Here is a 27,370-nt window from a genome sequence, read left to right on the forward strand (position 1 = left end):
CACAGAAAGACAGACAAGATAAAAAGGCAGAGAGTTATGTATCAGATGAAGGAACAAGATAAAAACCCCAGAAAACCTACTAAATGAAGTGGAGATAGGCAAACTTCCAGAAAAAGAAGCTTCCAGAATGAAAGTGAAGATGATCCAGGACCTCGGAAAAAGAGTGGAAGTAAAGATCAAGAACATGCAAGAAATGTTTAACAAAGATCTAGAAGAATTAAAGAACAAACAAACAGAGATGAACAATACAATAACTGAAATGAAGACTACACTAACAAGAATCAACAGCAGAATAACTGAGGCAGAAGAACGGATAAGTGACCCGGAAGACAGAATGGTTGAATTCACTGTTGCAGAAGAGAATAAAGAAAAAAGAAATGAAGACAGCCTAAGAGACCTCTGGGACAACATTAAATGCAACAACATTCACATTATAGGGGTCCCAGAAGGACAAGAGAGAAAGGACCAGAGAAAATATTTGAAGATTTTATAGTCGAAAACTTCCCTAACATGGGAAAGGAAATAGCCACCCAAGTCCAGGAAGCACAGAGTCCCATACAGGAGAAACCCAAGGAGAAACACACCAAGACACATAGTAATCAAATTGGAAAAAATTAAAGACAAACAAAAATTATTGAAAGCAGAAGGGAAAAACGACAAATAACATACAACGGAACTCCCATAAGGTTAACAGCTCATTTCTCAGCAGAAACTCTACAAGCCAGAAGGAAGTGGCATGATATACTTAAAGTAATGAAAGGGAAGAAACTACAACCAAGATTACTCTACCTGGCAAGGATCTCATTCAGATTCGATGGAGAAATCAAAAGCTTTACAGACAAGCAAAAGCTAAGAGAATTCAGCACCACCAAACCAGCTCTACAACAAATGCTAAAGGAACTTCTCTAAGTGGGAAACACAAGAGAAGAAAAGAACCTAGAAAAACAAACCCAAAACAATTAAGAAAATGGTCATAAGAACATACATATAGATAATTACTTTAAACGTGAATGGATTAAATGCTCCAACCAAAAGACACAGGCTTGCTGGATGGATAGAAAGACAAGAACCATATATATGCTGTCTACAAGAGACCCACTTCAGACCTAGGAACACACACAGACTGAAAGTGAGGGGATGAAAAAAGATATTCCCTGCAAATGGAAATCAAAAGAAAGCTGGAGTAGCAATACTGGTATCACTTATCTCACTTAAAGATAAAATAGACTTTAAAATAAAGAATGTTACAAGAGACAAGGAAGAACACTACATAATGATCAAGGAATCAATCCAGGAAGAAGATATAACAATTATAAACATACATGCACCAAACACAGGAGCACCTCAATACATAAGGCCACTGCTAACAGCTATAAAAGAGGAAACTGACAATAATAGTGGGGGACTTTAACACCTCATTTACATCAATGGACAGAGCATCCAAAATGAAAATAAATAAGGAAACAGAAGCTTTAAATGACACAATAGACCAGATAGAGTTAACTGATATTTATAGGACATTCCATCCAAAAACAGCAGATTACACTTTCTTCTCAAGTGTGCATGGAACATTCTACAGGATAGATCACATCTTGGGTCACAAAGCAAACCTCAGTAAATTTAAGAAAACTGAAAGCATATAAAGTATCTTTTCTGACCACAACGCTATGAGATTAGAAAACAATTATAGGGAAAAAAACATAAACAACACAAAAACATGGAGGCTAAACAATACGTTACTAAATAACCAAGAGATCACTGAAGAAATCAAAGAGGAAATCAAAAAATACCTAGAGACAAATGACAATGAAAACACAACGATCCAAAACCTATGGGATGCACCAAAAGCAGTTCTAAGAGGGAAGTTTATAGCTATAGAAGCCTACCTCAAGAAACAAGAAAAATCTCAAATTAACAATCTAATCTTACACCTAAAAGAACTAGAGAAGGAAGAACAAACAAAACCCAAAGTTAGCAGAAGAAATCATAATTATCAGAGCAGAAATAAATAAAATAGAAACAAAGAAAACAATAGCAAAGATCAATAAAACTAAAAGCTGGTTCTGTGAGAAAATAAACCAAAGTCAGACTAATTGATAAACCATTAGCCAGGCTCATCAAGAAAAAGAGGGAGAGGACTCAATAAAATTAGAAATGAAAAAGGAGAAGTTACAACAGACACCACAGAAATACAAAGCATCCTAAGAGACTACTACAAGCAACTGTATGCCAATAAAATGGATAACCTGGAAGAAATGGACAAATTTTTAGAAAGGTATAAGCTTCCAAGACTGAACCAGGAAGAAGTAGAAAATATGAACAGACCAATCACAAGTAATGAAATTGAAACTGTGATCAAAAATCTTCCAACAAACAAAAGTCCAGGAGCAGATGGCTTCACACGTGAATTCTATCAAACATTTAGAGAATAGCTAACACCCATCCTTCTCAAACTCTTCCAAAAAATTGCAGAGGAAGGAACACTCCCAAACTCATTGTATGAGGCCACCATCACCCTGATATCAAAACCAGACAAAGATACTACAAAAAAAGAAAATTACAGACTAATATCACTGATGAATATAGATTCAAAAATCCTCCACAAAATACTACCAAACAGAATCCAACAACAAATTAAAAGGATCATACACCATGATCAAGTTGGATTTATCCCAGGGATGCAAGGATTCTTCAGTATAAGCAAATCAATAAATGTGTTACACCATATTAACAAATTGAAGAAGAAAAACTATATGATCATCTCAACAGATGCAGAAAAAGCTTTTGACAAATTTCAACAACGATTTATGATAAAAACTCTCCAGAAAGTGGGCATAGAGGGAACCTACCTCAACATAATAAAAGCCATATATGACCAACCCACAGCCAACGTCATTCTCAATGGTGAAAAACTGAAAGCATTTACTCTAAGATCAGGAAAAAGACAAGGATGTCTACTCTCACCACTATTATTCAACATAGTTTTGGAAGTCCTAGCCACGGCAATCAGAGAAGAAAAAGAAATAAAAGGAATACAAATTGGAAAAGAAGAAGGAAAATTGTCACTGTTTGCAGATGACATAATACACAGAGAGAATCCTAAAGATGCCACCAGAAAACTACTAGAGCTAATCAATGAATTTGGTAAAGTTGAAGGATACAAAATTAATGCACAGAAATCTCTTGAATTCCTAAACACTAATGATGCAAAATCTGAAAGAGAAATTAAGGAAACTCTCCCATTTACCACTGCAGCAAAAAGAATAAAATACCTAGGAATAAACCTACCTAGGGAGACAAAAGACCCGTATGCAGAAAACTATAAGACACTGATGAAAGAAATTAAAGATGATACCAACAGATGAAGAGATATACCATGTTCATGGATTGGAAGAATCAACATTGTGAAAATGACTATACTACCCAAAGCAATCTACAGATTCAATGCAATCCCTATCAAATTACCAATGGCCTTTTTTACGGAACTAGAACAAAAAATCTTAAAATTTGTATGGAGACACAAAAGACCCTGAATAGCCAAAGCAGTCTTGAGGGAAGAAAACGGAGCTGGAGGAATCAGACTCCCTGACTTCAGACTATACTACAAAGCTACAGTAAGCAAGACAATATGGTACTGGCACAAAAACAGAAACATAGATCAATGGAACAAGATTGAAAGCCCAGATATAACCTACGGACCTATGGCCAACTAATCTATGTCAAAGGAAGCAAGGATATACAGTGGAGAAAAGACAGCCTTTTCAATAAGTGGTGCTGGGAAAACTGGACAGCTACATGTAAAAGAACGAAATTAGTACACTCCCTAACACCATACAGAAAAATACTCATAATGGATTAGAGACCTAAATGTAAGACAAGACACTATAAAACTCTTATAGGAAAACACGGGAAGAACACTCTTTCACATAAATCACAGCAAGATCTTTTTTGATCCACTTCCTAGAGAAATGGAAATAAAAACAAAAATAAACAAATCGGACCTAATGAAACTTCAAAGAAGTTGCACAGCAAAGGAAACCATAAACAAGACGAAAAGACAATTCTAGAATGGGAGAAAATATCTGCAAATGAAGCAACTGACAAAGGATTAATCTCCAAAATTTACAAGCAGCTCATGCAGCTCAATATTAAAAAAACAAACAACCCAATCCAAAAATGGGCAGAAGCCCTAAATAGACATTTCTCCAAAGAAGACATTCAGATGGCAAAGAAGCACATGAAAACTGCTCAAGATCACGAATTATTAGAGAAATGCAAATCAAAACTACAATGAGGTATCACCTCACACCAGTTAGAATGGGCATTATCAGAAAATCTACAAACAACAAATGCTGGAGAGGCTGTGGAGAAAAGGGAACCCTCTAGCACTGTTGCTGGGAATGTAAATTGATACAGCCACTATGGAGAACAGTATGGAGGTTCCTTTAAAAACTAAAAATAGAATTACCATATGATCCAGCAATACCACTACTGGGCATATACCCAGAGAAAACCATAATTCAAATAGACACATGCACCCCAATGTTCACTGCAACACTATTTACAGTAGCCAGGTCATGGAAGCAACCTAAATGCACATCAACAGACGAATGAATAAAGAACATGTGGTACATATATACAATGGAATATTACTCAGCCATAAAAAGGAACGAAATTGGGTCATTTGCTGAGAGGTGGATGGATCTAGAGACTGTCATACAGAGTGAAAGAAGTCAGAAAGAGAAAAACAAATATCGTATATTAACGCATACATGTGGAAGCTAGAAAAATGGTACAGATGAACCGGTTTGCAAGGTAGAAATTGAGACACAGATGTAGAGAACAAACGTATGGACACCAAGAGGGGAAAGCAGAGGGGGTGGTGGTGGTGGTGTGATGAATTGGGCGATTGGGATTGACATGTATACACTGATGTGTATAAAACTGATGACTAATAAGAACGTGCTGTGTAAAAAAATAAAATAAAATTCAAAAAAAAAAAAAAAAAGACAACAATCCTACAAGACCAAATAAATGAAAAGGAAATAAGCAACCTACCTGAAAAAGAATTCAGAGTAATGATAGTAAAGATTATCCAAAATCTCGGAAACAGAATGGAGGCATGGACTGAGAAAACAGAAGAAATGTTTAACAAAGACCTAGAAGAACTACAGAACAAAGAAACAGTGATGAACAACACAATAACTGAAATGAAAAATACATGGAAAGAAATCAATAGAATAACTGAGGCAGAAAAGCGAGTAAGTGAGCTAAAACACAGAATGGTAGAAGTAACTGCTGAGGAGCAGAATAAAGAAAAAAGAATGAAAGAATTGACGACAGTCTCAGAGACCTCCAGGACAACAATAATGCACCAACATTTGGATTATAGGTGTCCAAGAAAAAGAAGAGAAAAAGAAAGGGTCTGAGAAAACATTTGAAGAGATTATAGTCAAAGACTTCCCTCACATGGAAAAGGAAACAGCCACCCAATTCCAGGAAGCGCAGAGTCCCATACAGGATAAACCCTAGGAAAAACACACCAAGACACATATTAATTAAACTAACAAAAATTAAATTCAAAGAAAAAATATTAAAAGGAGCAAGGGAAAAGCAAGAAATAACATACAAGGGAGCCCCATAAAGTTATCAGCTGATTTCTCAGCAGAAACTGTGCAGGTGACAAGGAAGTGGCATGATATATTTAAAGTGAAAAAAGGGAAGACCCTACAACCAAGAATACTCTACCCAGCAAGGCTCTCATTCAGATTCCACAGAGAAATCAAAAGCTTTACAGATGGGATTTCCCTGGTGGTGCAGTGATTAAGAATCTGCCTGCCAATGCAGGGACACTGGTTCGATAACTGGTCTAAGAAGATCCCACATGCCGTGGAGCAATTAAGCCCACACGCCACAACTACTGAAGCCCATGTGCCCTAGAGCCCATGTGCTGCAACTGCTGAGCCTGTGTGCTGCAACTACTGAAGCCCGGGCACCTAGAGCCCATGCTCTACAACAAGAGAAGGCACCGCAATGAGAAGCCCACACACCGCAACGAAGAGTAGCCCCTGCTGGCCCCAACTAGAGAAAGCCCGCGTGCAGCAATGAAGACCCAATGTAACCCCCCAAAAAAAAGCTTCACAAACAACCAAAAGCTAAGAGAATTCAGCACCACCAGACCAGCTTTGCAACAAATGCTAAAGGAACTTATTTAGGCAGAAAAGATAAGACCAAAACTAGAAACAAACAAAAACACCCCTAAAAGCTCAGCAGGAAAGGAAAGCATAGTGTAAAGGTATTAAATCATCCACACACAAACATGATATCAAAACAAGCAATTGTGAGAAGAGGAGAGTACAAATGCAAGATACTGGAAATGCATTTGAAATTAAAACACCAGCAACTTAAAACAATATTTTTATACAGAGACTGCTACATCAACAACACTTGGTAACTGCAAACTAAAAATCGACGATACACACACAGAAAAGAAAAAGGAATCCAAAAACACAACACTAACGTTAGTCATCAAATAACAAAAGAAGAGAACAGAGAGGAAGGGAAGAAAAAAGGCTTACAAAAACAAACCCGAAACAATTAAGAAAATGGTAACATGAACACATATATCGATAACTACCTTAAACATAAATGGATTAAATGCTCCAACCAAAACACACAGACTGGCTGAATAGGTAGAAGAACAAGACCCATATATATGCTGTCTTGTTACAAGAGACCCACTTCAGACCTATGGAAACATACAGACTGAAAGTGAGGGAGCAGAAAAAGATACTCCATGCAAATGGAAATGAAAAGAAAGCTGGAGTAGCAACACTAATATCAGACAAATAGACTTTAAAATAAAGACTGTTTCAAGACACAAAGAACAACACTACATAATAATCAAGGAATCTATCCAAGAAGATAAAACAATTGTAAATACATATGCACCCAACATAGGAGCACCTCAATATATAAGGCAAATACTATCAGCCATAAAAGGAGAAATCAACAGTAAAATAATACTAGTGGGGGACTTTAACACCCCACTTGCATCAATGGACAGATCATCTAGACAGAAAAGCCATAAGAAAACAAAGGCCTTAAATGACAATTAGACCAGATGGACGTAATTTATATATATAAAGCATTCCATTTAAAAGCACCAGAATACATGTTCTTCCCAAGTGCACATGCAACATTTTCCAGGATAGATCACATGTTGGGTTGCAAAGCAAGCCTCAGTAAACTGAAGAAAACTGAAGTCATATCGAGCATCTTTTCCAACCACAAGACTATAAGATTAGAAATCAACTACAAGAAAAACACTGTAAAAACCACAAACGCGTGGTGGCTAAACAGTATACTATTAAATGACCAATGGATCACTGAAGAAGTCAAAGAGGAAATAAAAATATCCTAGAGACAAAAGAAAACAAAAACACAACAATCTAAAACCTATGGGATGCAGCAAAAGCTGTTTTAAGAGGAAAGTTTATAGCAATACAGTCCTACCTCAGGAGACAAGGAAAATCTCAAAGAGCATACTCTAACACCTAAACAACTACAGAAAGAAGAACAAACAAAGCCCAAAGTTAGTGGAAGAAATCATAAAGATCAGAGTGGACATAAAAGAATTATAGATGAAGAAAACAACAGAAAAGATCAAAGAAACTAAAAGCTAGTTCTTTGAAAAGATAAAGGAAATTGATAAAACTTATCCAAACTCATGAACAAAGAAAGGGAGAGAGCTCAAATCAATAAAATTAGAAATGAAAAAGAAGTTAAAACAGACACCACAGAAATACAAAGGATCAAAAGAGACTACTACAAGCAACTACATGCCAATAAAATGGACAACCTGAAAGAAATGGACAAATTCTTAGAAAGGTACAATCTCCCAAGACCGAACCAGGAAGAAATACAAAATATGAACAGACCAATCACAAGTACTGAAATTAAAACTGTGATTAAAAAACTCCCAACACACACAGACACAAAAAAAATCTTTAAGGGTTTCCCTGGTGGCACAGTGGTTGAGAGTCCGCCTGCCGATGCAGGGGACACGGGTTCGTGCCTCGGTCCGGGAAGATCCCACATGCCACGGAGCGGCTAGGCCCGTGAGCCATGGCCGCTGGGCCTGCGCGTCCGGAGCCTGTGCCCCACAACGGGAGAGGCCACAACAGTGTGAGGCCCGCGTACCACAAAAACAAACAAACAAAAAAACTCCCAACAAACAAAAGTCCAGGGCAAGATGGCTTCACAGGTCAATTCTATCAAACATTTAGAGAAGAGTTAACACCTATCCTCAAACTATTCCAAAAACAAACTGCAGAGGAAAGAACACTCCCAAACTCATTCTATGAGTCCACCATCACCCTGATACCAAAACCATACAAAGATACCACAAAAAAAGAAAATTACAGGCCAATATCACTGATGAACATAGATGCAAGAAATTCAATGAAATACTAGGAAACTGAATCCAACATACATTAAAAGAATCACACAGAAATTCCCTGGTGGGGCAGTGGTTGAGAAGCCGCCTGCCAATGCAGGGGACACGGGTTTGAGCTCTGGTCTGGGAAGATCCCACATGCCTTGAAGCAACTAAGCCCGTGTGCCACAACTAGTGAGCCAGTGTGCCGCAACTACTGAGTCTGTGTGCCACAACTACCGAGCCTGCCCTCTAGAGCCTGCGAGCCACAACTACTGAAGCCCGCGCACTTAGAGCCTGTGCACCGCAACGAAGAGTAGACCCCACATGCTGCAACTAGAGAAAGCCTGCGCACAGCAACAAAGACCCAACAGCAAGGACCCAATGCAGCCAAAAATAAATAAATAAATTTATTAAAAAAAAAGAATCATACAACATGATCAACTCGGATTTATCTCAGGGATGCAAGGATTTTTCAGTATCTGCAAATCAATCAGTGCATTACACCACATCAACAAACTGAAGAATGAAAACTACATGATCATCTCAAAAGATGCAGAAAAAGCTTTTGACAAAATTCAACACCCATTTATGATAAAAACTCTCCAGAGAGTGGGCATAAAGGGAACCTACCTCAACATAATAAAGGCCATATATGACAAACCCACTGCCAACATCATTCTCAGTGGTAAAAACTGAAAGCATTTCCTCTAAGATCAGGAACAAGACAAGGATGTCCACTCTCTCCACTTTTATACAACATAGTTTTGGAAGTCCTAGCCACGGCAATCACAGAAGAAAAAAAATAACAGGAATCCAAATTGGAAAGGAAGAAATAAAACTGTCACTGTTTGCAGAAGAAATGATACTATACATAGAAAATCCTAAAGATGCTTCCAGAAAACTGCTGAAGTTCAGTGAACTAGGTTAGATTGCAGGATGAAACAATTAATAAACACAAATCCTTTGCATTTCTATACACTAACAAGGAAAGACCTCAAAAAGAAATTAAGGAAACAATCCCATTTACCATTGCATCAAAAAAAAAAAAAACCTAGAAATGAACCTACCTAAGGAGACAAAACACCAGTACTCTGAAAACTATTAGACACTGATGAAAGAAATCAAAGATGACACAAACAGATGGAAGGATATATCATCCTCTTGCACTGGAAGAATCAATATTGTCAAAATGACTATACTACCCAAGGCAATCTACACATTCAATGCAACCCCTATCAAATTATGAATAACATTTTTCACAGAACTAGAACAAAAAAATTTTTTAATCTATATGAAAACACAAAACACCACGAATATCCAAAGTAATCTTAAAGGGGGAAAAAAGATGGACCTGGAGGAATCAGTCTCCCTGATTTTAGACTATACTACAAAGTTACAATCATCAAAACACTATGGTACAGGTACAAAAACAAAAATATAGATCAACAGGACAGAAGCCCAGAAATAAACACACGCACCTGTGGTCGATTGATCTACAATAAAAAATGTAAGACTATACAATGGAGAAATGACAGTCTCTTCAATAAATGGTGTTGAGAAAACTGGACAGCTATAGGAAAAGAATGAAATTAGAACATTCTTTTACACCATACACAAAAATAAACTCAATGAATTAAAGAACTAAATTTAAGACCTGATGTTATAAAACTCTTAGAAGAAAATATAGGAAGAACACTCTGTGAAATAAATCACAGGAATATCTTTTTCAGTGTTTCCCAGAGCACCACATGATTCAGGAATCCCACTCTTGGGCACATATCTGGCAAAACCCTTGGTTTGAAAGGATACAGGCACCCCAGTGTTCACTGCAGCACTGTTTACAGTAACCAAGACATGGAAGCAACCTACGTGTCCATCGACAGAAGAGTGAATAAAGAAGATGTGGTACCTATGTCCAATGGAATATTACTCAGCCATTAAAAAGGATGAAATAATGCCATTAGCAGCAACATGAATGGACCTGGAAATTATCATAGTAAGTGAAGTAAGTCAGAGGAAAAACAAATATCAGCTGATATTGCTTACATGCAAAATCTAAAAAACATCATAAAAATGAACATATTTACAAAACAAAAACAGACTCATGGACTTAGAAAGCACACTTAGGTTAACAAAGAGCAAAGATGGAGGTCAGGGATAAATTGGGAGTTTGGGATTGAAATATACACACTATTCTATTGAAAATAGATAACCAAGAAGGACCTACTGCATAGCATAGGGAACAACTCTGCTTAATATTCTCTAATAACCTAAATGTGGAAAGAACTTGAGAAACAATAGGTACATGTATATGTACAACTGAATCACTTTGCTGTACACCTGAAACTAAGACAACATTGTTATTCAACTATACTCCAATTTAAAAGAAAAAGAAAAAAACAAATGGGACCTAATGAAACTCAAAAGCTTTTGTGCAGCAGAGGAAACCACAAAAAAAAGGAAAGACAACCCACACAATGAAAGAAAAGATTGGCAAATGATCTGACTGACAAGTGATTAATCTCCAAAATTTATAAACAGTTTATGCAGCACAATATCAAAAAAAAAAAACAACAAACAACCCAATCAAAAAATGGGCGGAAGACCTAAATAGACATTTCACTAAGGAAGACATACAGATGGCCAACAAACACATGAAAAGATGCTCAACATCACTAATTATCAGAGAAATGTAAACCAAAACTACAATGAGGTATCACCTCACACCAGTCAGAATGGTCATCATCAAAAAATCTATAAGCAGTAAATACTGGAGAGGGTGTGGAGAAAAGGGAACTCTCCTGCACTGTTGGTGGGAATGTAAATTGGTACAGCCAGTGGGGAGAACAGTATGGAGGTTCCTTAAAAAACTAAAAACAGAGCTACCATATGACCCAGCAATCCCACTCCTAGGCATGTATCTGGAGAAAACCATTATTTGAAAGGATGCATGCACCCTGATGTTCATTGCAGCACTATTTACAATAGCCAGGACATGGAAACAACCTAAATGTCCATCAACACAGGAATGGATAAAGAAGATGCGGTACATATACACAATGGAATAGTATTCAGCCATAAAAAGGGACAAAACAGTGCCATTTGCTGCGACATGGATGGACCCAGAGATTGTCATACAGAGTGAAGTAAGTCAGAAAAAGAAAAACAAATATCATATGATATCACTTACATGTGGAATCTAGAAAAATGGTACATATGAACTTACTTGCAAAGCAAAAATAGAGTCACAGATGTAGAGACCTTATGGTTACCAAGGGGGAAAGGGGGTGGGTAGGATGAATTGGGAGATTGGGATTGACATATATATACTACTATGTATAAAACAGATAACTAATGAGAACCTACTGTATAGCACAGGGAACTGTACTCAATGGTCTGTGGTGACCTAAATGGAAAGGAAATCTAAAAAAGAGTGGATATATGTATATGTATAACTGATTCACTTTGTTGTCAGCAGAAACTAACACAACATTGTAAAGCAACTATACTTCAATTAAAAAAAAACTAAATAGACATTTCACCAAAGAAGACATACAGATGGCAAAGAGGCACATGGAGAGAGGCTCAACATCACTAACTATTTAGAGAAATGCAAATCAAAACTACAGTGAGATATCACCTCACACCAGATAGAATGGCCATCATCAAAAAGTCTACCAACAATGAATGCTGGAGTGGGTGTAGAGAAAAGGGAACCCTCCTACTTGTTGGTGGGAATGTAAATTGGTATAGCCACTATGAAGAACAGTGTGGCGGTTCCTCAAAAAACTAAAAAGAGAGCTACCATATGATACAGCAATCCCACTGTTGGGCATATATCTGGTGAAAACCATGGTTTGAAAGGGTACAGGCACCCCAGTGTTCACTGTAGCACTGTCTACAATAACCAAGACATGGAAGGAACCTAAATGTCCATCAACAGAAGAGTGGATAAAGAAGATGTGGTACGTATGTCCAATGGAATATTACTTAGCCATTAAAAAGAATGAAATAATGCCACTGGCAGCAACGTGAGTGGACCTGGAGATTATCGTGCTAAGTGAAGCAAGTCAGACAGAGAAAGACAAATATCATCTGATATCACTTATATGCAGAATTTTAAAAAATGATACAAATGAACATATTTACAAAACAGAAACAGACTCACAGACTTAGAATACACACTTAGAGTTACCAAAAGGAAAAGGTGGAGGGCAGGGATAAATTGGAAGTTTGGGATTGACATATACATACTACAATAATGAAAACAGATAACCAACAAGGACCTACTGTATAACACAGGGATTTCTGCTCAATATTCTCCAGTAATATAAATAGGAAAAGATCTTGAGAAACAATACATACAGGTATAGGTATAACTGAATTGGTTTGCTGTACACCTGAAACTAACAAAACACTGTTAATCAACTATACTCCAGTTTAAAATAAAAATTAAAAATGGGGGAGACCTTCAAGATGGTGGAAGAGTAAGACATGGACATCACCTTCCTCCCCAGAAATACATCAAAAATACATCTACACGTGGAACACCTCCTGTAGAACACCTACTGAATGCTGGTAGAAGACCTCAGACTTCCCAAAAGGCAAGAAAATCCCCATGTACCTGGGTAGGGCAAAAGAAAAAAGAAAAAACAGAGACAAGAGTAGGGATGGGACCTGCACCTCTGCGAGGGAGCTGTGAAGGACGAAAGGTTTCCACACACTAGGAAGAGCCCTCACTGGCAGGGAAGTCGGTGTAGAGTGTCAGAGCCACAGAGAAGACTGAAGTAACAGGGGTGCAGAGGGCAAAGCAGAGATATCCCCACACAGAGGAACAGTGCTGACTACCACTCACTAGCCTGAGAGGCTTCTCTGCTCACCTGCCGGGGCGGGTGGGGGCTGGGAGCTGAGGCTCGGGCTTTGGAGGTCAGACCCCAGGGAGAGGACTGGGGTTGGCTGTGTGAAGACAGCCTGAAGGGGGCTAGTGCACCACAGCTACCTGGGAGGGAGTCTGGGAAAAAGCCTGCAACAACTGCCTAAGAGGCAAGAGACCATTGTTTCGGGGTGTGTTAGAAGAGGGGCTTCCTGCTCTGTGTGTCCTCAGACGACAGAGCACTGCCTAAGTGAGCTCCAGAGATGGGAGTGAGTGGCAGCTATCATCATGGATGCCAGGGGCGGGCATGGACTGCTACCACAGCTGCTGCTGCCACTAAGAATCCTGTGTGCAAGCGTAGGTCACTACCCACACCCTCCCGAGAGCTTGTGCAGAATGCCACTGCTAGGGTCCCATGATTGAGGGCCAACTTCCCCAGGAGAACACATGGCACACCTCAGGCTGCTGCAGCGTCACACCAGCCTCTACCGCCACAGGCATGCACTGCATTCCAATTGTGACTAGTGTACCCCTCCCTCTCCCCGACCTGAGTGAGCAAAAGAGCTCTAATAAGCCGCTGCTTTAACCCGCTCCTGTCTGGGCAGGGAACAGACACCTGAGGGCAGCCTACACGCAGAGGCAAGGCCAAAACCAAACTGAACCTCGGACCTGTGCAAACAAAGAAGAGAAAGGGAACTTTCTCCTGAGGTGCAGCCTCAGGAGCAGCAGACCCAATCACCCCAGTCAGCTTGGTAAACCCTGGAATATCTGAATAGACAATGAGTGTTCCCAAAATTGAGGCGGTGGACTTTGGCGGCAACTGTGGACCTGGGGTTTGCTTTCTGCATTTGATCTGTTTTTGGTTTTATGTTTGTTAGTTTACTTTTTGGTGATTGCTATTATTTGTGTGTTTATTGGTTTGGTTGCTCTCTTCCTTTTTCTTTCTTTCTTCTTCTGTAAGTGTGTGTGTATGTTTGTGTGATTCTGTCTGTTTAGTTTTGCTTTTACCATTTGTCGTGGAGTTCTGTCCATTTTTTTTTTCTTCCTTTTCTTCTGAGCTGTGCAGCTGGCAGTGTTGGTGCTCTGGCGGGGTGTCAGGCCCGAGCCCCTGAGGTGAGAGAGCCGAGTCCAGGACGTTGCACCACCAGAGAACTTCCATGTAATATTAATCAGCGAGAGCTCTCCCAGAGATCTCCATCTCAACACTAAGACCCAGCTCCACTCAACGGCCAGCAAGCTCCAGTGATGGATGCCCCATGCCAAACAACTAGCAAGACAGGAACACAACCCCACCCATTAGCAGAGAGGCTGCCTAACGTCATACTAAGTTCACAGACACCCCAAAACACACCACCGGATGTGGCCCTGCCCACCAGAGGGTCAAGATCCAGCCTCATCTTCTAGAACACAGGCACCAGGCCCTCCAATCAGGAAGCCTACATAAGCCACTGAACAAACCTCACCCACTGGGGGCAGACACCAGAAATAAAAGGAACTATGAACCTTCAGCCTGTGAAAAGGACACCCCAAACACAGTAAGTTAAACAAAATGAGAAGACAGAGAAATATGCAGCAGATGACGGAGCAAGATAAAAAACCTACCAGACCAAACAAATGAAGAGGAAATAGGCAGTCTACCTGAAAAAGAATTCAGAGTCATGATAGTAAAGATGATCCAAGAATCTCGGAAATAGAAGGGAGAAAATACAAGAAACGTTTAACAAGGCCCTAGAAGAACTAAAGAGCAAACAAAAGATGAACAACACAATAAATGAAATTAAAAATACTCTAGAAGGAATCAACAGCAGAATAACTGAGGCAGAAGAATGGATAAGTGACCTGGAAGATAAAATAGTGGAAATAACTGTGGCAGAGCAGAATAAAAAAAAAAGAATGAAAAGAATTGAGAGCAGTCTCAGAGACCTCTGGGACAACATTAAATGCTCCAACGTTCAAATTACAGGGGTCCCAGAGAAGCAGAGAAAAAGAAAGGGTCAGAGAAAATATTTGAAGAGATTGTAGTTAAAAACTTCCCTAACATGGGAAAGGAAATAGTCAATCAAGTCCAGGAAGCACAAAGAGTCCCATACAGGATAAATCCAAGGAGAAACACACCAAGACACATATTAATCAAACTACCAAAAATTAAACACAAAGAAAAAATATTAAAAGGAGCAAGGGAGAAGCAACAAATAACATACAAGGGAATCCCCATAAGGTTAACAGCACATCTTTCAGCAGAAACTCTGTGAGCCAGAAGGGAGTGGCAGGACATATTTAAAGTGATGAAAGGGAAAAACCTACACCCAAGATTACTCTACCCAGCAAGGATGTCATTCAGATTTGATGGAGAAATTAAAACCTCTACAGACAAGCAAAAGTTAAGAGAATTCAGCACCACCAAACCAGCTTTACAACAAATGCTAAAGGTACTTCTCTAGGCAGGGAACAGAAGAGAAGGAAAAGACAACTGAACAACTAAGAAAATGGTAATAGGAACATACATATTGATAATTACCTTAAATGTAAACGGATTAAATGCTCCAAATAAAAGACACACACTGGCTCAATGGATACAGAAACAAGACCCATATGTATGCTGTCTACAAGATACCCACTTCAGACCTAGAGTCACATACAGACTGAAAGTGAGGGGATGGAAAAAGATATTCCATGCAAATGGAAATCAAAAGAAAGCTGGATAGAAAACTACAAATAGAACGACCATATGACCCAGCAATCCCACTACTGGGCATAAACCCTGAGAAAACCATAATTCAAAAAGTCATGTACCAAAATGTTCATTGAAGCTCTATTTACAATAGCCAGGAGATGTAAACAACCTAAGTGTCCATCATTGGATGAATGGATAGAGAAAATGTGGCACATATATACAATGGAATATTACTCAGCCATAAAAAGAAATGAAATTGAGCTATTTGTAATGAGGTCGATGGACCTAGAGTCTGTCATACAGAGTGAAGTAAGTCAGAAAGAGAAAGACAAATACCGTATGCTAACATATATATGGAATTTAAGAAAAACAAAATGTCATGAAGAACCTAGGGGTAAGACAGGAATAAAGACACAGACCTACTAGAGAATGGACTTGAGGATATGGGGAGGGGGAAGGGTAGGCTGTGACAAAGTGAAAGAGTGGCATGGACATATATACACTACGAAACGTGGAGTAGATGGCTGGTGGGAGGCAGCCGCAGAGCACAGGGAGATCAGCTCGGTGCTTTGTGACCACCTAGAGGGGTGGGATAGGGACGGTGGGAGGGAGAGAGATGCAAGAGGGAAGAGATATGGGAACACATGTATATGTATAACTGATTCACTTTGTTATAAAGCAGAAACTAACACACCATTATAAAGCAAGTATACTCCAATAAAGATGTAAAAAAAAAAAAAAGAGAAAGCTGGAGTAGCAATTCTCATATCAGACAAAATAGACTTTAAAGTAAAGACTATTACAAGGCAAAGAAGGGCACTATGTAATGATCAAGGGATCAATCCAAGAAGAAGATATAGCAATTGTAAATATTTATGCACCCAACGAAGGAGCACCTCAATACATAAGGCAAATACTAACAGCCATAAAAGAGGAAATCGACAGTAACACAACCATAGTAGGACACTTTAACACTCCACTTTCACCAATGGAAAGATCATCCAAAATGCAAATAAATAAGGAAAGACAAGCTTTAAATGATACATTAAACAAGACAGAAACTCTCCAGAAAGTGGGCAGAGAGGGAACCTACCTCAACATAGTAAAGGCCATATATGACCAACCCACAGCCAACATCATTCTCAATGGAGAAAAACTGAAAGCATTTCCTCTAAGATCAGGAACAAGACAAGGGTGCCCACTCTCATCACTATTATTCAACATAGTTTTGGAAGTTTTAGCCACAGCAATAAGAGAAAGAAATAAGGAATCCAAATTGGAAAAGATGAAGTAAAACTGTCACTGTTTGCAGATGACATGATACTACACATAGAGAATCCTAAAGATGCTACCAGAAAACCACTAGAGCTAATCAATGAATTTGGTAAAGTAGAAGGACACAAAGTTAATGCACAGAAATCTCTTGCATTCCTATACACTAATGATGAAAAATCTGAAAGAGAAATTAAGGAAACACTCCCATTTAGCATTGCAATAAAAAGAATAGAATACCTAGGAATAAACCTATCTAAGGAGACGAAAGACTTCTATGCAGAAAACTATAAGACACTGATGAAAGAAATCAAAGATGATACAAACAGATGGAGCGATATACCATGATCTTGGATGGGAATACTCAACACTGTGAAAATGGCTATACTACCCAAAGCAATCTACAGATTCAATGCAATCCCTATCAAACTACCAATGGCATTTTTCACAGAACTAGAACAAAACATTTTACAATTGGTATGGAAACACAGAAGACGCGAATAGCCAAAGCAATCTTGAGAAAGAAAAACGGAGCTGGAAGAATCAGGCTCCCTGACTTCAGACTATACTACAAAGCTACAGTAATCAAGACAGTATGGTACTGGCACAAAAACAGAAATATAGATCAATGGAACAAGATAGAAAGCCCAGAGATAAACCCATGTACACGTGGTCACCTTATTTTTGATAAAGGAGGCAAGAATATACAATGGAGAAAAGACAGCCTCTTCAATAAGTGGTGCAGGGAAAACTGGACAGCTACATTTAAAAGAATGAAATTAGAACACTCCCTAACACCACACACAAAAATAAACTCATAAAGGATTAGAGACCTAAATGTAAGACCGGACACTATAAAACTCTTAGAGGAAGACATAGGAAGAACACTCTTTGACATAAATCACAGCAAGACCTTTTTTGATCCATCTCCTACAGTAATGGAAATAAAAACAAAAATAAACAAATGGGACCTAATGAAACTTAAAAGCTTTTGCACAGCAAAGGAAACTACAAACAACACGAAAAGACAACCCTCTGAATGGGAGAAAATATTTGCAAACGAATCAATGGACAAAGGATTAATCTCCAAAATATATAAACAACTCATGCAGCTTAATATTAAAAAAACAAACAACCCAATCCAAAAAATGGGCAGAAGCCCTAAATAGACATTTCTCCAAAGAAGACAGACAGATGGCCAAGAAGCACATGAAAACCTGCTCAACATCCCTAATTATTACGGAAATGCAAATCAAAACTACAATGAGGTATCACCTCACACCAGTTAGAATGGGCATCATCAGAAAATCTACAAACAACAAATGCTGGAGAGACTGTGGAGAAAAGGGAACCCTCTAGCACTGTTGCTGGGAATGTAAATTGATACAGCCACTATGGAGAACATTATGGAGCTTCCTTAAAAAACTAAACATAGAATTATCATATGATCCAGCAATCCCACTACTGGGCATATACTCAGAGAAAACTATAATTCAAAAAGACACATGCACCCCATTGTTCACTGCAGCACTATTTACAATAGCCAGGTCATGGAAGCAACGTAAATGCACATCGACAGACAAATGGATAAAGAAGATGTGGTACATATATACAATGGAATATTACTCAGCCATAAAAAGGAACGAAATTGGGTCATTTGTTGAGAGGTGGATGGATCTAGAGACTGTCATACAGAGTGAAGGAAGTCAGAAAGAGAAAAATAAATATCGTATATTAACGCATGTATGTGGAAGCTAGAAAAATGGTACAGATGAACCAGTTTGCAGGGTAGAAATTGAGATACAGATGTAGAGAACAAACGTATGGACACCAAGGGGGAAAAGCGGCCCGGCATGTGGTGGTGGTGGTGTGATGAACTGGGCGATTGGGATTGACATGTATACACTGATGTGTATAAAATTGATGACTAGTAAGAACCTGCTGCATAAAAAAAATAAAATAAAATTCAAGAATTAAATAAATAAATAAAAAGAAAAAGAAACGAAATTGAGTTATTTGTAGTGAGGTGAATGGACCTAGAGCCTGTCACACAGAGTGAAGTAAGTCAGAAAGAGAAAAACAAATATCGTATGCTAACACATATATAAGGAATAAAAATAAAATGGTTCTGAAGAACCTAGGGGCAGGACAGGAATAAAGATGCAGAGGTAGAGAATGGACTTGAGGACACAAGCGGGGGGAAAGGCAACCTGGAGAGAAGTGAGAGAGTAGTATATATATACTACCAAATGTAAAATAGATAGCTACTGGGAAGCAGCTGCATCCCACAGGGAGATCCGCTCAGTGCTTTGTGACCACCTAAAGAGGCGGGATAGGGAGGGTGGGAGTCAGGCTCAAGAGGGAGGTATTATGGGGATGTATGTATACATACAGCAGATTCACTTTGTTATACAGCAGAAACTAACAACACTGTAAAGCAATTATACTCCATCCAATCAGATGTAAAAAATACATAAATAGTATTACAAAGTAAAAAAAAAAAAAGGGACCTAATGAAACTCAAAAGCTTTTGCACAGGAGAGGAAATCATAAACAAAAGGAAAGACAACCCACACAATGGGAGAAAATACTGACAAATGATGCGTCCGACAAGGGATTAATCTCCAAAATTTACAAACAGCTCATGAACCTCAATATCAAAAAAAGCAAACAACCCAATCAAAAAATGGGCAGAAGACCGAGACAGACATTTCTTCAAAGACAGACAGATGGCCACAAGGCACATGGAGAGACGCTCAACTTTGCTATCATTAGATAAATGCAAATCAAAACTACAATGAGGTATCACCTCACACCAGTCAGAATGGCCATCATCAAAAATGTACAAACATGGGATCCAGAACTCGACTTCCTGTATATCTAAAATAAAAGAGCTGAATAGAACATGAAAAACAAAATCTACAAACAATAAATGCTGAAGAGGGTGCTGAGTTGAAAGAGAACCCTCCTAGACTGTAGGTGGGAACGTAAGTTGGTACAGCCACTATGGAGAACAATACGGAAGTTCCTTAAAAAAATGAAAAATAGAGCTACCATATGATCCAGCAATGCCACTCCTGGGCACATATCTGGCAAAAACCATGGTTTGAAAGGATACACGCACCCCAATGTTCATTGCCACACTGCTTACAGTAACCAAGACATGGAAGCAACCTAAATGTCCATCAACAGAAAAGTGGATAAAGAAGATGTGGTAAATATGTCCAATGGAATATTCATCCATTAAAAAGAATGAAATAATGCCACTGGCAGCAACATGAATGGACCTGGAGATTATCGTACTTAGTGAAGTCAGTCAGACAGAGAAAGACAAATATATTGTGATATTGCTATATGGGGAATCAAGAAAATGATACAAATAAAGTTATTTCCAAAACAGAAACAGATTCACAGACTTAGAGTACAAACTTATGGTTAACAAAGGGGAATGGTAGGGGGCAGGGTTAAACTAGCAGTTTGGGACTGACATATATACACTACAATAATGAAAGTAAATAACCAACAAGGACCTACTGTATAGCAAAGGGAACTGTGGTCAAATTCTGTAATAACTAAATGGGTAAAGAACTTTAAAAAGGATAAATGTATACGTATAACTGAAACACTTCACTGTACACCTGAAAGTAACAACATTGCTAATCAACTATAGTCCAATATAAAATATTAAAAAAATTTTAAAAAACAAAAAAGAAGTCCGTATGATGAGAAACAAAAAATACAGTGTTCAAGATCTCTCCCTATTAAAAGTGGCTAAAGGGACATTGCCACCAAAACTAATGCATGAACCCTTACTGGACCTAGATTTTTTTTTTTTTAACACCTATAAAGACATTTTTCGAACAGTTGGGGAAATTTAAATACCGTATATGGGGTAATTGATATTGCTGAATTACCACTCACTTTCTTAAGTGTGATAATGATACTGTTTTAAGTAGAAGAGAATGTTTTTAGTCTTAGGAGATGCATGCTCAAGTTTTTAAGGAATGAAATGCCAAGTGTACAACTTGCTTTTAAAAAGTCACAGAGAATAGCATCAAGAAAGCGAGAAGACTACAGAGTAGTAGAAAATATTTGTAAATGATTATCTGATAAGAGATTTTTATCTAGAATACACAAAAAACCCTTACACCTCAATAAAAAAAAGCAAACCAATTAAAAATGGGTAAATGATCTAAACAGACGGTTCTCCAAAGAAAATACATAAATAGCCAATAATCACATGAAAAGATACTCAACATCACTAGTCACCAGGAAAATTCAAATCTAAACCACAGTGAGTTAACCACTTCACACCCACTAGGGATGGTTATAATATTAATTTAAAAAATGAAAATAGTAGGTGTTGGTGAGGATTTGGAGAAATAGAAATCGTCATACACTGCAGTGGGAATGTAAAATGGTGCATTCACTTTGGAAACGGTGGCAGTTCCTCAAAAGGTTGAGCACAGAGTTATCATATAACCCCAAAATTCCACTCCTAAGCATATACTCAAGAGAATTACCAGCATAAACTTATGAATGAAGGCTCGTAATAGCATTATTCATAATAGCCAAAAAGTGGAAACAACCCAAATGCCCATTAACTGGTGAAAGGATAAATAAAAGGTGTCATATCCATGCACTGGATTATTATTCAGTAATAAAAAGGATTGATATACTGATACATGCTACAATATGAACAAACTTTAAAAATATTATATAAGTAAAAATAAATAAATATTATGCTAAGTAAAAGAAGCCAGCCACAAAGGATCATATATTATATGATTTCATTTATATGAAATGTTAAAAACAGGCAAAACTAATAAAAGCAGATTAATGGTTATTTATCACTAGGAGCAATAGGGAGAGAGAATAGGTAATGACTGCTAATGGGTACAAATTTCTTTTTGGGTGATGACACGTTCTGGAATTAGATTAGTGGTGTTGGCTGCGCAACTCCACAAATACTATAAAAATCACTGAACTGTACATTTTAAATGCATGAATTATATGTCATGTGAATTATATATCTCAATAAAGCTGTTTTTAAAGTCAGAGAGGAAGAGAGAAAGCAAAAATGGCAAAATATTAACAATTGGTGAATCCAGAGGAAGGGTATAGAAGTGTTAATTCCTTCATTATTTCCCTATTTCTGTAGGTTTGAAAATTTTCAAAAGATGGGAAAAATAATGCTAACAAAATGTGGTTTGCGAAAACTAGCACTGACCTCAAGTAACAAAGGTTTAATTTTTTATAGTTGAGTGGATTCTCTGATGGGAAGATTAGGATATATCCAAAATCAATAGACAATTACCCAGTCCCGCAGCCAGTGAGCCAGGCGCGGAGCCGCCCACTTGCACTGTGCCCACCGCGGCCGAACCCGGCTCCTGCAGGAGCCAAACGGAGAGAGGGGATCGTGAGCCCCAGCCAGAGTGAGCGTGCATGGCCGCCGCTGAGTCGGCACCTGGAGGACATGGAGAAATGGATGGAAGATAAGATCAAAGCGAGACTTAGGCTTAAAAGCAGGTTGCTTGCTGCTTGAGGGCCAAATGCAAGTTTGAACTCTGTTATCAGAAGACACAAGGGACTCCTTTCCTAAGCCTGTAAATAAGCCCTGCCCTTGGTGTCTAAGGAAGGGGTTAGTGAAAGTCAGCCTGAGAGTCAACTAACTGCTGAACAATCATCAACAGGAAGACACTGGAACTCATCAAAAAAGATACCCCACATCCAAAGACAAAGGAGAAGCCACAATGAGACAGTACGAGGGGCGCAATCACAATAAAATCAAATCCCATAACTGCTGAGTGGGTGACTTACAAACTGGAGAACACTTATACCACAGAAGTCCACCCACTGGAGTAAAGGTTCTGAGCCCCACGTCAGGCTTCCCAACCTGGGGGTCCGGCAACGGGAAGAGAAACTCCTAGAGAATCACTTTGAAGGCTAGCGGGATTTGATTGCAGGACTTCGACAGGACTTGGGGAAACAAAGACTCCACTCTTGGAGGGCACACACAAAGTAGGGTGCGCATCAGGACCCAGGGGAAGGAGCAGTGGCCCCAAAAGAGACTGATCCAGACCTACGTGCTAGTGTTGGAGGGTCTCCTGCAGAGGCGGGGAGTGGCTTTGTCTCACCGTGAGGACAAGGACACTGGCAGCAGAAGTTCTGGGAAGTACTCCTTGACATGAGCCCTCCCAGAGTCTGCCATTAGCCCCACCAAAGAGCCTTAGGCCAAACAACCAACAGGGAGGGAACCCAGCCCCCCATCAGCAGACAAGCGGATTAAAGTTTTACTGAGCTCTGCCTACCAGAACAACAGCCAGCTCTACCCACCACAGTCCCTCCCAACAGGAAACTTGCTCAAGCCTTTTAGATAGCCTCATCCACCAGAAGGCAGACAGCAGAAGCAAGAACTACAATCCTGCAGCCTGTGGAACAAAAAACACATTCACAGAAAGATATACAAGATGAAAATGCAGAGGGCTATGTACCAGATGAAGGAACAAGATAAAACCCCAGAAAAACAACTAAATGAAGTGGAGATAGACAACCTTCCAGAGAAAGTATTGAGAATAATGATAGTGAAGATGATTCAGGACCTCGGAAAAAGAATGGAGGCAAAGATCGAGATGATGCAAGAAACGTTTAACAAAGACCTAGAAGAATTAAAGAACAAACACCTAGAAGAATTAAAGAACAAACAAACAGAGATGAACAATACAATAACTGAAATGAAAAATACACTAGAAGGAATCAATAGCAGAATAACTGAGGCAGAAGAACGGATAAGTGACCTGGAAGACAGAATGGTGGAATTCACTGCTGTGGAAGAGAATAAAGAAAAAAGAATGGAAAGAAATGAAGACCGCCTAAGAGACCTCTGGGACAACATTAAATGCAACAACATTCACATTATAGGGTCCCAGAAGGAGGAGAGAGAGAGAAAGGACCTGAGGAAATATTTGAAGAGATTATAGTCAAAAACTTCCTTAATATGGGAAAGGACATAGCTACCTAAACCCAGGAAGTGCAGACAGTCCCATATAGGATAAACCAAAGGAGAAACACACCGAGACACATAGTAATCAAACTGGAAAAAATTAAAGACAAACAAAAATTACTGAAAGCATCAAGGGAAAAAAAACAAATAACATACAAGGGAACTCCCATAAGGTTAACAGCTGATTTCTCAGCAGAAACTCTACAAACCAGAAGGGAGTGGCACGATATTTTTAAAGTGACGAAAGGGAAGAACCTACAACCAAGGTTACTCTAACCGGCAAGGATCTCATTCAGATTCGATGGAGAAATCAAAAGATTTACAGACAAGCAAAAGCTAAGAGAATTCAGCACCACCAAACCAGCTCTACAATAAATGCTAAAGGAACTTCTCTAAGTGGGAAACACAAAAGAAGTAAAGGACCTACAATAACAAACACAAAACAATTAAGAAAATGGTAATAGGAACACACATATCGATAATTACCTTAAATGTGAATGGATTAAATGCTCCAACCAAAAGACACAAGCTCGCTGAATGGATACAAAAACAATTCCCATTTATATGCTGTCTCCAAGAGACCCACTTCATACCTAGGGACACATACAGGCTTAAAGTGAGGGGATGGAAAAAGATATTCCCTGCAAATGGAAATCAAAACAAAGCTGGAGTAGCAATACTCATACCAGATAAAATAGACTTTAAAATAAAGAATGTTACAAGAGACAAGGAAGGACACTATATAATGATCAAGGGATCAATCCAAGAAGAAGCTGTAACAATTATAAACATATATGCACCCAACACAGGAGCACCTCAATACATAAGGCAACTGCTAACAGCTCTAAAAGAGGAAATTGATAGTAACACAATAATAGTGGGGGACTTTAACACCTCACTTACACCAATGGACAAATCATCCAAACAGAAAATTAATAAGGAAACACAAGCTTTAAATGACACAACAGACTAGATAGATTTAATTGATTTTTATAGGACATTCCATCCAAAAACAGCAGATTACACATTCTTCTCAAGTGCGCACAGAACATCGTCCAGGATAGATCACATCTTGGGTCACAAATCAAGCCTCAGTAAATTTAAGAAAACTGAAATCATATAAAGTATCTTTTCTGACCACAACGCTATGAGATTAGAAATCAATTATAGGGAAAAAAAAAAAAACAACACAAAAACATGGAGGCTAAACAATACGTTACTAAATAACCAAGAGATTACTGAAGAAATCTAAGAGGAAAATCAGAAAGTACCTAGAGACAAATGACAATGAAAACACGACGATCCAAAACCTATGGGATACAGCAAAAGCAGTTGTAAGAGGGAAGTTTATAGCAATACAAGCCTACATCAAGAAACAAGTCTCAAATAAACAATCTAACCTTACACCTAAAGGAACTGGAGAAAGAAGAACAAACAAAACCCAAAGTTAGTAGAAGGAAAGAAATCATAATGATCAGAGCAAAAATATATGAAATAGAAACAAAGAAAACAATAGCAAAGATCAATAAAACTAAAAGCTGCTTCTTTGAGAAGATAAACAAAATTGATAAACCATTAGTCAGGCTCATCAAGAAAAAAAGGAAGAGGACTCAAATCAATATATTTAGAAGTGAAAAAGAAGTAACAACTGACACTGCAGAAATACAAAGGATCTTGAGAGAGTACTACAAGCAACTCTATGCCAATAAAACGGACACTCTGGAAGAAATGGACAAATCCTTAGAAAAGCACAACCTTCTGAGACTGAACCAGGAAGAAACAGAAAATATAAACAGACCAGTCACAAGCACTGAAATTGAGACTGTGATTAAAAATCTTCCAACAAACAAAAACCCAGGACCAGACGGCTTCACAGGCGAATTCTATCAAACATTTAGAGAAGAGCTAACACGCGTCCTTTTCAAACTCTTCCAAAATATAGCAGAGGAACACTCCCAAACTCATTCTACGAGGCCACCATCACCCTGATACCAAAACCAGACAAAGATGTCACAAAGAAAGAAAACTATAGACCAATATCACTGATGAACACAGATGCAAAAATCCTCAACAAAATACTAGCAAACAAAACCCAACAACACATTAAAAGGATCATACACCACGGTCAAGTGGAATTTATGCCAGGGATGCAAGGATTCTTCAATATACGCAAAATCAATGTGATACACCATATTAACAAATTGAAGAATAAAAACCATATGATCATCTCAATAGATGCAGAAAAAGCTTTTGACAAAATTCAACATCCATTTATAAAAACTCTCCAGAAAGTGGGCAGAGAGGAAACCTACCTCAATCAACATAGTAAAGGCCATATATGACCAACCCACAGCCAACATCATTCTCAATGGTGAAAAACTGAAACCATTTCCTCTAAGATCAGGAACAAGACAAGGATGTCCACTCTCACCACTAGTATTCAACGTAGTTTTGGAAGTCCTAGCCACAGCAATCAGAGAAGAAAAAGAAATAAAAGGAATACAAATTGGAAAAGAAGAAGTAAAGCTGTCACTGTTTGCAGATGACATGATACTATACATAGAGAATCCTAAAGATGCTACCAGAAAACTACTAGAGCTAATCAATGAATCTGGTAAAGTTGCAGGATACAAAATTAATGCACAGAAATCTCTTGCATTCCTATACACTATGATGAAAAATCTGAAAGAGAAATTAAGAAAACATTTCTGTTTACCACTGCAACAAAAAGAATAAAATTCCTAGGAATAAACCTACCTAAGGAGACAAAAGACCCATATGCAGAAAACTGTAAGACACTGATGAAAGAAACTAAAGATGATACAAACAGATGGAGAGATATATCATACTCTTGGATTGGAGAATCAACATTGTGAAAATGACTATACTACCCAAAACAATCTACAGATTCAATTAAATCCCTATCAGACTACCAATGGCATTTTTCACAGAACTAGAACAAAAAATTTCACAATTTGTATGGAAACACAAAAGACCCCAAAGCAATCTTGAGAAAGAAAAATGGAGCTGGAGGAATCAGGCTCCCAGACTTCAGACTATACTACAAAGCTACAGTAATCAAGACAGTGTGGTACTGGCAAAAAAACA

At 38.4% G+C, this 27,370-nt stretch overlaps 1 protein-coding gene across 6 annotated transcripts in view; it reads right to left on the reverse strand.

The window, feature by feature from the left end:
• The window catches only part of MATCAP2 (microtubule associated tyrosine carboxypeptidase 2), a gene marked incomplete at its 5' end in the record, with an annotated part of 94,568 nt that overhangs the window by 14,599 nt on the left and 52,599 nt on the right, over nt 1–27,370 (reverse strand). For 3 of the 6 annotated variants that reach the window (XM_079931085.1, XM_079931083.1, XM_079931081.1), the window contains one exon: nt 22,577–22,726. The exons of the other annotated variants lie outside the window; for them this stretch is intronic. In XM_079931085.1, the coding sequence (XP_079787211.1) occupies nt 22,577–22,726 (150 nt within the window). The remainder of the gene's footprint in view (nt 1–22,576; nt 22,727–27,370) is intronic. 6 annotated transcript variants of the gene reach the window in all.

The sequence above is a fragment of the Stenella coeruleoalba genome (genome assembly GCF_951394435.1).
Source record: "Stenella coeruleoalba genome assembly, chromosome: 9".
Lineage (NCBI taxonomy): Eukaryota > Metazoa > Chordata > Mammalia > Artiodactyla > Delphinidae > Stenella > Stenella coeruleoalba.